This window comes from Ictalurus punctatus, chromosome 8 (genome assembly GCF_001660625.3).
Source record: "Ictalurus punctatus breed USDA103 chromosome 8, Coco_2.0, whole genome shotgun sequence".
Taxonomy (NCBI): Eukaryota; Metazoa; Chordata; class Actinopteri; order Siluriformes; family Ictaluridae; genus Ictalurus; species Ictalurus punctatus.
Genome location: NC_030423.2, coordinates 12,054,501 through 12,067,901, shown reverse-complemented (window position 1 = coordinate 12,067,901; position 13,401 = coordinate 12,054,501). Strand labels below are relative to the sequence as shown.

The 13,401-nt window shown below is 41.8% G+C and overlaps 1 protein-coding gene across 5 annotated transcripts in view; it reads left to right on the top strand.

Annotated features, from left to right (window-relative positions):
* The window catches only part of fgf13a (fibroblast growth factor 13a), a 134,811-nt gene extending 125,476 nt beyond the window's left edge, over window positions 1-9,335 (top strand). For all 5 annotated transcript variants that reach the window (XM_017473344.3, XM_017473346.3, XM_017473343.3 and 2 more), the window contains 2 exons: window positions 3,981-4,179; window positions 9,093-9,335. In XM_017473344.3, coding sequence (XP_017328833.1) covers window positions 3,981-4,179; window positions 9,093-9,229 — 336 coding nt within the window. In that variant the 3' untranslated portion in view covers window positions 9,230-9,335. The remainder of the gene's footprint in view (window positions 1-3,980; window positions 4,180-9,092) is intronic.
* The last annotated feature ends 4,066 nt before the right edge of the window (window positions 9,336-13,401 follow it).

Here is a 13,401-nt window from a genome sequence, read left to right as displayed (position 1 = left end):
TCTAACTCTGCTCAAATGGTTCTTAAAAACTGAAAAACCAGTAAGAGGTTTTAAAGTAAAAAGAAGGAAGATGACTGGTCGAAATACACTTGCATCCAGAGTATGAGCAGAGAAAATAATCAACCACCCACACTCCAGTAGCACTGGCATAATCACTGCTGATCTCATTCAATTTGGCTATTATATCGTTCAAGCCATCACTTCTTGGAAACAATAACAGGGCAATTAGAGACAAGACCACAAAATACATGAACAGCTTTTTCTCCAATCTCATTAATCAGTCTCAATACGTTCCACTTAGAGGGACACTCAAATTGACTGGTAGTATACAGTACTTTACAGCCATTCATAATGCATGCATTATGATCCTTAAGCACATTCTCTACAGTAAATGCACACATTTACTTTATCTATTTATATATTTATCTACTGTAATTATTGTTTCTTTGTATGTATTTATCTACTACATTATTGTTTGCTGATGATGTCCTTTCATAGTGCTGCTGCAAACTATTTAATCACACTAACTCTTTGTATATCTCTATCACCATCATTCTACAGTTCCTTCTCACCTATGTTACTATTTTCTTATGAAAACTGTTCACAAATGAGAAGAACTGAATTAAATTAATTTAAAAAATACCTAATTTGCCTAATATGTTAAATGGAAGAATAATTAGCGTGTACATTTTGTATCTTTCATATGAATTCAGATCCCCCCACAACATATACATTTGTGTCAGTGCACAGTGACAAAATTGGTGGGTGGAAAACACTGATCCTGTGAGATGCAGCTCCTGGAACATTTTAAGATGTGAAAATAATTGCAAGGTTGGATGGCAGTAGAATGGGCATCCAACTAATATCTGAATACAGAATGTTGCTTTGGTTTGGTTTGTCTTTGGTAATGTTATGTAGCCGGGACTTGACTACATATCCCAGCAACCATTGTGCTCCACAGGAACATGTCACATGAACAGTTGCACTTGTTTCACATCTTTCGGTTAATCAGCACTTGTATTTAAATTAGGTTTTGCACCTCTTATGCTGTCTTGCTTTTGTCTCTCTTTGCTCTCATTTTGTTATATTGCTTATGCCTTTTGTATTCATAGCTTTACATTTCTGGTATTTCTAGTATGTTATTTGGTTTATTTTTATTAAACTTTTATTCTGCATTTGCATCTACCTCCTCTTGCATTCCCTGACAGAAAGCAAGACTGATAAAATGGATGCAGCAGAAATTTTTGCCACCCAAGAAGCCAATCTAGAGAGAGAGCACCAGAGAATGGAACAGGTTGGGAAGGGATCTTGGATCAGGGTTACAGAGGTATGGTTGGAGGCCACAAGTAAGATCTTTCCACACCATCCCTCCCCTACTGCGGAATTCTCTCAGCTTGCTGGTTCAACTGAGAACATCGTTCAGCCTCCCTGATCGACTGAGGATGTCATTCAGCTTCCCTGTTAAGCTGAGGGTGCGGCGTTACCTCTCTGCGCTGCTCCAGACATCATTATGCCAGGCTCCTCTTTGTATGTCACTCTGCCTTCATGCTCAGCTTTGGACGTCGCTCCACCTTCCTGCTCCACTGAGGAAGTCATTCCTTCCCTCTGTTATGTGCTGTGTTTCACTCCCCCTCTTGCTTTGCTGAGAGCAGCGCCCACCCCCCCAGCCTCGGAAATAATATCGCTCCTTCCTTTGGCTCTGCAAAGGAAATCGCTTCCCCCTTTGGCTTCTTGGAGGATGTCGCTCTACTCTCTGGCTCCACCTTGTGATCCATTTCTCATCAGGCTTCGTATTGGTTGTTATCAGGTGCCTGTGCTTCACCCTGGACATCGCACCATCGCTTAGCCATGCAGAAGAAATCGTTCCACCTCGCTGACTGAAGAACATTGAGCTTTCTTCTTGCAATGCTAAGGTTGTTTCTTTTGAGAAACTTTGTGGACATAAGCACCTGTGTATGCACATGAACTCTGTTCATGACTTTCCCAGACTCCCTACAGACTGTGTCCCATATGTCAGGAGTTGCATGTTAGGAGGGGGGCTCTGTCATGTAGCTGGGACTTGACTACATATCCCAGCAACCACTGCGCACCCCAGGAGCACGTCACATGAACACTTGTACCTGTTTCACATAGATTGGTTAATAAGCATTTATATTTAAGTTAGGTTTTGCACCTCTCACGCTGTCTTGTCTCTCTCTCAACTCTCGTTTCGTTGTTTTGCTTATGCCTTGTATTCATAGCTTAAATTTCTGGTATATCTAGTGTTTGTTATTTGTTTTTGTTTTTGTATTAAACTTTGTTCTGCACTTGCATCCGCCTCCTCCTGCATTCACTGACAGACAACAAGACCACCTAAAATGGATTCAGCAAAATTTTTGGCCACCAAAGAAGCTATTCTGGAGAGAGAGCACCAGAGAATAGAACAGGATGGAAAGTTATCTTGGGTCAGGGCTACAGAGGCATGGCTGGAGGCCATGCAAAAGACCTTTCCCCACCCTCCCTCCCTCCCCTACTGCAGATTTTTCTCAGCCTACCGGTTCGAAGGAAAACGTCGCTCAGTCTCCTGCTCGACTGAGGATGTCACTCAGCTTCTCTGTTTTGGTGAGGATGTAGCTCTGCCTCACTGTTCGGCCGAGGACATTGCTCTGACCTCCATGTTCAGCTGAGAGTGCCGCTTTACCTACTTGCTCCACCTCAGACATCACTATGCCAAGCTCCACTTCGTATGTCACTCTGCCTTCTCACTCCATGGAGGACGTCACTGTGCCTCCTTCTACACTGTGGTCGGTGCTCTGCTTTCATGCTCAGCCTCGGATGTTGCTCCAACTTCCTGCTTCACTGAGGATTTTGTTCTACCTCCCTGCTCCGCTGAGGACGTTCCTTCCCTCTGTTATGCAGCATGTGTCAGTCCCCGCTCTTGCACCGCAAAGGATATCACTCCCCCCTCTTGCTTCAGAGAATGGCATTCCCCCTATTGCCTCGCAAAGAATGTCCTCTCCTCCCTTTAGCTCTGTTATACAGATGGGACTTGATTACATATCCCAGTAACCATTGCGCGCCACAGGAGTACGTCACATGAACACTTGCACCTGTTCACATGTTTTGGTTAATCAGCACTTGTATTTAAGTTGTGTTTTGCACCTCTCGTGCTGGCTTGCTTTTGTCTCTCTGCTCGTTGTCATGTTTATGCCTTATATTCATAGATCAAGTTTCTGGTATTTCTAGTGTTTATTTTTTTTTTTTTTAGTAAACTTTATTCTGCATGTGCATCCACTTGCTCCTGCATTTCCTGACAGGTAAGCTTTAGTGAGTAAAAGTAAATGAGAGGATATGAGGTAATAAAGTGCAGAGTTTTTCTCTCTATATGATATCAACATTCTCTTTTCTTAGACTGGCTGTTTCTCAGTGCAGAAGTGATTCGGCATTAGATCAATATTGTTGGACAGGAAGCTGTGTGCTAATGAGGAACTGTGGTTGTGCAGGTTCAACAAAGCTATGTTTGTTAAGGTAGTGCTACCTATTTTCACAATTCCATGGAGGGGATTGATTCTTTTAGGAAGACAGTTAGCAATGAAGATGTTGGTTATAAAATCCTACAAAATAAAATGCTACAAGACACTGGAGATGTTATTTTTCAGAAAGAGTGGAAAAGTAAGAGCAAGAAGTAATATGAAGGGAATCCAAAAGTGAAGGAGAGCAAAAAAGTAATGTTAACCAAAATAGCATCAATCTTTCACAAAGAGGGTGAAATCATGTCAGCTAAATGTATGCGTGCCAACATGTATGTGCATCTACATGCATATTTTATGCCTCTGAGTTGCTATACTATGCCTCTTCCTTGAACGAGAAGCCCTCTATCTCACCTGGTGAACTAAAAAATGTGATTTCAAACTCCTGTTTGAAGTTAGTTGAAGGCCCTCACGCCCACTCTTCTCTCTCCTCTTCTACTCTCTCCTTTTCTACTCTCTCTTCTTCTGCAGGAACATTTCACACCTGAGTGCAAATTTAAAGAATCAGTGTTCGAGAACTACTATGTGACATATTCCTCCATGATATACAGACAGCAGCAGTCAGGCAGGGGCTGGTACCTGGGCCTGAACAAAGAAGGCGAAATCATGAAGGGCAACCATGTAAAGAAGAACAAGCCTGCCGCACATTTCCTGCCCAAACCTTTGAAAGGTCAGCTGCTCTTTTACATTACCTTGCCCAGGGTTTGCTGTCAGTTTATGTGTAATTCTTAATTATTATTAAATATTAATGGCTTACTACTTGACAAATGGGAGTTTTTTTATGATATAAGCATATTGGAAAACTGATGGGAACAGGAGTGTTTACTCCAACTGCAGTGTAATGCTGTAACTTCTAAGATCTTGGGTAGATCTTAGTTGGTTTGAGTGAGTACCAGATGAAACAGCAAAAGCTGTCAACAAGAGCTTATGTTTTAGCAGGTCAGCAGGTTAGGTCTTACTGTGACTGCCTGATCAAGCATGCCATGCATCACTGACCTGGGGCTGTATTAGCAAATATACAGGACAATCTACTCACCCAACATTGGCTAACTATACTCTAAGCTCTAGTTGAAGGGAAAACAGTTTAACCAAAAGCATTATAAATGCTTCACAATTAGGCAGCTCCCCTCTCAGCTCACTCTCTTCTCCATCTCGTTTGACTCCAAGGAGCCAGAGGGGGAGCCAGTGCACCAAAAATAGCTCTCAATCACATAAAAAGCTGCTTGAAGTAATCATTAGGGCTGTTGAAAAGAAATAAATAATACTAATAAATAAAAAATAAATAAAAAGCCCAGGGAAGAGGGAGTGGCTCATAGCAGGCTGAATGAACACTTACTCCCCAGTAAAAATAAATCTCCCTCACACAGCAGAAAACTCCCCTTTTTCCCCCAGAATTGCATGATGAAATATCGTGCTTCCGGGGAAAACCATATACCAGCCATATTTATAACCCACAGAGAGGCACCTACAGCTCAACCTCTCACTAATGCAAGGGAGGCACAACAGTGGCCCACCTGCCCCCGTGGAAAGCCAGGGGGACTAAGTGGCCACAGTTGCAGTCTACTAGTAGACTAAGAATGATCATTAATGCCTAGCAGGCAAAGAAGGAGAGGTCCTGAGGGGCCACAGCAGGAGGTATCAGGGGACATTAGGTTGTCAGGACAGTTAGCCCCCAGTATGACTGTAGGGCCCCCACCCTAGCAAATGTCATCTTCTCAGGTCAGCGAGCTGTCACAGGGTAATTAAAGTCTGATGCTTTCCCTCCAACAGAATGTGGAAAAGTGGAAAAAAAAAAAAAAAACTACTGCCAAATGTGTCTCCATGGGTTCTGTCCACCATAGAAAAGGGTTACCAGGTTCAGTTCAGAGCTCGACCCCCTGGTTCAGAGGTGAGCTCATCACGGTTACTAGCATTGGGTCAAACTCTAGGAGCATCTCCTTATCGCAAAACTGTAATGACAGACACCTTCCTCTCAAGCTGGGGTATGGACTTAGATGGCCGTCCAGCTCACAGTCTCTGGAGTGGCCCTCAATTAGAGTGGCATATAAATCACCTAGAAATGCAGGCCCTATTCCTAGCACTGAAATTCTTTCTTCCTTAGTTGAGAGGTCACCATGTGTTAGTTGTGACAGACAATATAGCAGTGGTCTAGTATATCAGCCACCAGGGAGGGTTATGTTTGCGCCCCCTGTTCACGCAGGCACAACTAATTCTTCTCTGGGTGGAGAGAAAGTTTTTGTCAATGAGTGCAAATGTACATTCCGGGCAACCAGAATGTGGGGACAGACATCCTGCTGAGACAGTGACTGAGGCTCCTGGATTGGAGGCTCCATCCACAAATAGTGGAGTCCATATGGAGATTCGGCCAAGCGGAAATGTATGTGTGTGCCTCCAAGGAGACAACACACTGCCTGCGGTGGTTCGCCCTTACTCCTCCCACATCGTTGGAGCTGGACGCCGTGGTAGACATGTGGCCAAGGTCACGTCTGTATGCCTTTCCCGATCTCTTTGCTCCCTCAAGTGCTAGTTAGAGTTTGTCAAGACTGTCTGTGACTGCTGCTAGTAGCACCTTACTGGCAAGCTCATATATGGTTCTTGGAAGATAATGACCCTGCTAGACGGCACTCCCTGGGAGATTTCAGTTTGCATGGATCTACTGTCTCAAGCCAGAGGGTTGATTATCACCCTCACTCGGAACTATGGAAACTATGGGTCTGGCTCCTGAGGGGCACTAGCTCATAGATTCTGGTCTCTCAATTGAGGATGTAGAGACGATGTTGAATGCTAGAGCACCATCCATGAGAAAATTGTATGTGCTCAGGTGGCAACTTTTTGTCTCATAGTGTGAGGAATGTTAGTTAGACCCAGTAAACCGCGCAATAGCTACAGTCCTGGAGTTCTTACAGGGGCATTTCTCAGCAGGGTTGGCTCCCTCTACACTTAGGGTCTATGTGGCTGCTATTTTGGCCAGCCATGTCCCTACTGATAGAGCACCTGTGGGGCAACATCCTCTAACATTGAGGTTTATGCATGGTGTCAGGTAGCTGAGGCCCATCTGCAAACCATGCATATCTTCCTGGGACCTTTCTGTGGTCCTGGAAGGTCTGTCAGGTGCCCCATTTGAGCCCTTAGAGTCAGCCTCAGATATGCTTTTGACTCTAAAGTATTGGTCACCAACCCTTTCATTTGAGATCTACTTTCCTGCAGGTTTAATCTCCAACCAAAATCTAACACACCTGTTTTAGTGAATCAGGAACTGCCTAAGGCAATGATTAGATGGTCAGGTGGGCACAATTATAGTTGGAGTTAAAGTCTTCAAGAAGGTAGAGCTCCAGGAACAGAGTTGGTAACCACTGCTCTAAAGGTAGCTCTTTTGCTGGCCTGGACATCTCTCAAGTGAGTAGGAGATCTACGAGTTCTCTCTGTTGCCCCTTCCGGCTTTGACTTTGACTTTCCTTGACAGGATTAGCCAAGGGCTTCCTATATCCTAGGCCAGATTATATTCCTAAAGTGCCTACGTCTGCTGCCCAGCCGGTAGTGTTGCAGGCTTTCTGTCCTCCGCCGTTAATCAGACCGGAACAAGAGAAATTGCACCTACTGTGTCTAGTAAGGCCTCTCTCTACTTATGTCCACTCCTCCAGCCAGTGGCATAAGTCAGAGCAGTTGCTGGTCTGCTTTGGCAGAGACAGTAGAGGTGATGCTGTGTCAAAGCAGCACATCTCTAATTGGATAGTGGGGCCAAACTCTATTGCTTATGCAATTGCTTATATGCCGTCTCCTTGAAGGCGTTATTCAAAGGGGTATTCTTTCAGATGTGTGTGCTGCGGTGGGGTGGTCTACACTGCACACGTTCATACGATATTACAGTTTGGACATGGATTCCACCCTGGGCTTGAGTGTCGTTCAGTGACCCTCAGGCTCGGACCTTTTTTAACAGGCCATACCCTCAGTATGACTGAGTGGGTATACTCATTCCCACATTGTGAAGCTCACACGATGTCGAATTCCCTTTGAAAGGGAATTTCTGGGTTACGCATGTAATCCTGTTCCCTGAGAAGGGAATGAGGTGTTGCATAGCTTTGTCATACTGAGGCATGCCTGTGAATCGTGTCTTCGCTTCAGATAATAGAGGCTGATGATGTTTACAGGCACCATTTTATAATCATGTGACATGCAAAATGCCACATCACCTGACCATGGCAGACCTATAAATAGGTGTGAGTTCACACAGACTTCAAATACCAGTCATGCGTGAGGGTGTTCCCCACAGTATGAAGCTCACGCAACATCTCGTTCCTTTCTCAGGGAACAGGGTTACATGCGTAACCCAATCGTTTCCTTATTCTGATATTATATTCTGAATTGTAACAAAAACAATTATTTAGGATATTTTTGCAGAAACGTGCACATGGCTTATAATGAATTTTCACTATGCTGGTATTCCAGAGGACCAATTAAGGAACTGTCAGAGTTCTGCAGCATGAACTTTATTATGAATTCTCTCTACAAGGAGTATGAAAGAGTCACTGAGTGTAGAGTTTGAAGATGCTCTTGGATACCTCCGTCATTTTCAAGAAATGCATTGATCTCTCTGCTGCCACTCTGCACTATGTCTGTATTCACATGCTCAAGCAATTCGCCTGTTATGAAAAACCTCCAGAGAAGTGCTTTCAAAGGATGCCATCTACACCTCAGCCATTAATTAGCAGGCTTTTTCCTTTTCCTAACACTCAGAATCATACCAATAGTAGGATATATGGCTTAATCTTAATGACGCTATGGTGGTCAGACATCATTACTAAGTGCACTGATAATGATGAGCATCCAGTCTCGCTGTCTCCTCCACATCCCCTGGAGAGCAGCTCCATGCATGGTTGCCCTGCAGCCCTGCTAGTACATGAAGTATTGATTCTAACAGCTTTCCACTGAAGTGCTGTATTGATTGCATGTTGAAGGGAAGGCAGCTTTTACTGTGGTTAAAGTAAGTCTCCTTTAGTGCTGCAGCCATAGTTTAGAAGATCAGTCCATATCTACTGTAGTTTAGGGCAGTGCTCTAAAGTCTCCAATCTTATCCTCAAATGGCCTGCAGATGGCTGCAGTTTTTCAGTCCAACTAAGCGGGATCCACACCTGATAATCAACTGAAGGCCTAGATGAACTAATTATAGGTGAATAAGGAGCCATGGCTCCTGCTTCATTGGATTGAAAATGTACAGCACAACCGGCTCTTTGTGGATAAGATTGGACATGCCTGCTTTAGTGGTCCATAGATATAACTATGCTTCTGAAGCCAGCAGCTTAGGCAACATATGTTGCCTGCAAAGAGGGTGGTACAAAGTTCACTTAAAAATAAGTGTTTCTGTTAATGTGTAGACAGGCCGTTAAAACACACTGTTCTTGGCAGAGAGCTTCTGATAAATACATGATCTGACAGTTGTACTGGCAGCAGTCTTGCTCTGTGGCCATATGTCTTTACACTGAACGTTTGTCACAGTGCTCTAAATACTGATTTTTCTGGTTATTCTGTAATATTGTTGGGATTCATTGAGTAAAGAATACTCTCTCCCAATTTGTGTCTCTGCAGTGACCATGTATCGGGAGCCCTCTCTGCATGACCTGACAGAGTTCTCGCGCTCTGGCAGTGGTACGCCCACTAAGAGCCGGAGTGCATCAGCTGTCCTTAATGGAGGCAAGGCTGTGAGTCAGAACGAGTCCACGTAGCCCAGCTGCTCTGGCCCGCTAACCCTACGCCTTCACCAAAATCTCCGGATGCTCGTGACTTCACGCAGACTTCTCTCCAAAAGAATAATAAATGTAACAAAAAAGATACTTTTGGTGGTTCAAAACAAAGACAGCTGACATAGCAACACTACACCTTCTCTCAACCTAGGGTGACATTTGATTGGTTTGTTTTGAAATTAGACTGCTGTAGTTTTTAGACTTTTACTTTTTCACCACAGTAACAGCATCTTGCATATGAGCAAACCTTGATAATTGTAGCCTTTGATATTACAGGGCATTAGCCCCTCTCAGGTTGGTTCTAGCACCAAACTGAGTCAGGTTTTGTTTTGGTTTGGCTTGTTTTGGTCTATGAGAATCACTAGATGACATATCTAGGGCCTGATCAACCAAGTGATGTCCTTGTTAAAAGTTCCAGGCAGGGAGTAAGGGCTGTGACTACTTTCGGTTCAGCAGTGGAGAAAACCCCATTGCCCTTCGTGTTTCCTGTGTGTGAAGTGGTCATGCAGAAGGGCAGGCACTAGCTGGGCTGTATATGAATGCAGTGAATCAGAAGACTGGCCCTCTCAACTATGGAATTCTTAAAGCCTATATTCTGCTTGCTTCACAAAAAAGGTAGAGTGCAGCCTATCAGATTCAGCATATGTGACTTAATGCTGTTTACTAATAGTTTGAATTAGCCGTTAACATTTATTCCTTCTCTGTCCTTTGTGTTGCTCACCATTTTCAAAAATCAATGTTCTTCATGGTTCTATCAGTAAATGGAGATTCCAGCACACCAAAGACAGAAGTGTAAGAAAGTCCCTTTAATAAGTCTAACCATGACAGGGAAAGATTGACTTTAATGGTGATTATTTACCTTTTTCTCTGAGAAAGGTGTTTGAGGTGGGCTACTTGCATTGTAGAGGTGAGGGCACAGTATTCTGAAAAAGTGCTTTTGTTGACATGCATTTGCCTTCTTGTCTCTTTGGGTTACATAGTCTTTGTCTACGGCCCCTTTCTAGTGTCTGCCTTGCCTGCTCATATCTATTCTCTTTTTTTTTCTCTGAACCTGGTCATCAGTACTTAAGACTGCCAGGACATATCCCACCTCAAACCCCCGACTCCATTTCGTGTATGAGTAGCTTATTGTGGTGATGGTTTTCTATATAAAGAAAAGAAATTCTGTGGAATTTTAGGTGGCTTCACATTTTATATGTCTTATTTGTAAAAGTGAAAAAAAAAATCTTGAAAAATAAGAAAAAGAAAAAAAAGTAAACACTCTTGTACAGGGCATGTACAAACCCAAGTTGTGTACAAATGAAGACCCTTTTTTGGGCTACTGTATGTATTCTTTCACTCTGAAAACATAATTTAATCAAATCGCTTTGGGGGACTCTCTTGGCTGTTTGTTTCTGGGCTTTTCTGTATTTTTTTTAGGTGAACATATCTGTTGCATGGGACACATTGGAATTGGAGGACTAGAGCTGCATGATGTAGGCTATGTGCATTAAACCCATGTTGGATTACATGTTCTACCAGGGATAAACCAGAAAACCATGTCCCTAAGGGTTCTATGCCCATTACCTTCCAGTTGTTTCTTATTTGTTGTATACGCCAAATGCACTGAATAAAATGTTTATATTAAGCTATACTTTTAAAACATGTGTACTTGCTTTATTTGTTTTCATTCTATTTCTCTTTTATTAAATGCCAAACCCATGATATGCAGTGCTCAACAGTTATTAAACTACTTAGTGGGAAATCTAATTGATATTTCCAATGTACTCTATTTCTTTCATTCTAAATTAAAATTTTCATTTTAATTTATTTTTGTTTTAAAATCTAAAAAATTTAATATTACAAAAAAATTAAAAGGCTAAATTAGCATGGCTGAATAACTACTCACTTGCAACAGAATGATTGTTCAGAAGATGCTTGTGACCATAGCTTTTAGTGGGACAGGATGACATTAATAACGACATAGCCTCAAACAAATTTAACTTGAAAGGTTATCACACTTGACTAATGATAAAGGCTACTCTAGTGAATTTTTAGAGTAAACTCATAATAGGTATAGAGTTGATAAAATAGGTGCAATAATAACTCTATGGCACTAAGTGGGGCATCTAGTAAGGTGAACAAATCAATGTAATGTTGGCTTATATCTGTCACATAGCAGTATTTTTTTTATATTTGATAACACAAAAGAGGTCATTAGTATTTCAACTGAATTTAAAATGTTAATCTGAGTTGTAAATGAGAATGACTGATGGTGCCTGGTGTGTGCCCCTATGGATGAACCACCACTGATAAGAATCCCACCTTTCTATATTTCCTGGATGCTGTATTTTGGTTTGTTTACCCATTATGAGGTTCAATAAAGTTGGCTGTTATAAATCATTGTGGACTCTGCCGTCATAAGATGAATCACCACTAGAAACCTCTGTGCTCTTATTGCCTTCAGAGACAAGGCTTCTAAAGAGTGCATATGTTCATATGCAATCAATATCATTATGCCAGTAATATGCTGCATTTGACAGGCAAAGCCATCTTAAAATAAATAAATAAATAAAATGTTTCAACCAAACATTCCACAATCTCTAAATACTAAATAAATAAATTAATGAAAATAAAAAATAATTTTTGCACGCAATATACAGGTGTGTGCTTGGTATTGTGCTTCAGCTTGTACACCATAACATCATCTCTCCTGTCATCTATGTCTGTGGTAGTCTATGATACATTACATTTATAGACAGGAGAGCAAGAGGAGGGCTAATTATAGAGTTCAGTGAATAAGATAGTTCATCTCACTGTGATTTGCACTAGTGTTGTTCCACTTGTTTGCTCCACAAACCTATTCATTATGTCTCTGTCTATAATTCACTAAAAGATATTTTAAGTTTCTCCTACAGCTTGTTTTCTGTTGGAGATAACTAACAAGACAGGCTCTTCTCATGGATCCTAAAAAACCAGAATCTCAAAGTCTGATCCACTTCAAGTAAAGAACATCTCTGAGGACCAGCCTTTCTAAAGTGCTTTCACTTCTAAGGCTGAAACACATTGGGACACATATAAATGATCACATTATCGACCGTATGAAAAGGTCTAACCGTCCTCAAAATGAATTGAAATCAGCATGTGTCAAGTCTGTAAAATTAGGGTTAGGTCCTGTCGTCCTTTTCTCCATTCACGTGAAATTTAAGACAATTGTTTTTGATCATTGGAATTACATACAGGCAAAGAAATATTTGAAATGGTAAAGTTTTGAAAATTATGAAACTAGATTTTTCGAAAAGAAAAAAAATAGCTGCTGCTCAAAGCAAAAAAAAAAAGTTTATTGATACTCTGTGTCTGACAATAGGTGTAACATAATACAAATGGTGAATAGAATTCATTCTTTTTTTATACAATAAGCCTCTTATGTGGTAGTCCTTGGCCTGTCTTGGTTACACTTCTACAATTCAACTATAAACTATAGGACATAATGTCATGGCTATCCTCTAATAAAATTAAATGTCTGCAATTATCTCTGAACTTTCCCTGTTCCACTACCTCCATGGAAAACCCAGAATCTCTCACAGCGTTGCTATTCCCTCATGTTTTCTGACCTCAAGATGGCCTTTAGTAAAATCAGAGCCTCCAATGTGACAATGTGCTATTGAGTTGTTAGAGGGCATAATGCCTCTTCAGAACAAAATTAATCTTCTTTCCTTTGAGGAGACTCAGGCCATGGAACAATACATTAGGGAAGTTCTTCAGCAAGCCCCTCCACCTCTCTACATCCCTAGACTCAGCTGGACTCTTTTTCACCAAGAACACAAAGATGCCTGTTTCAGTGTATCAACTATGAAGGCTGAATAAAATCACAGTCAAATACTAGGTTCTTCCTTTGGACCTTCTTCCATATAGAATACATCATGTTTCTTTGCCAAACTAAACATTAGAAAATTGGATGAGTGAAAGGCAGCCTTTACTGCCAGTAGGAGATCACTACAAATACCTAGTAATGCCATACAGACTGGTCAGTGCACCATCCACTCTTCAGCCATTTGTCAATGGTGTTTTTCACAACTTGGGTGATAGTTTACATTGAAGACATCTTAATTCACTCTTCTGTCTGAATACAACCAGATAACCAGCCATTCATAAGATTCTGAGAACTTTGTTTG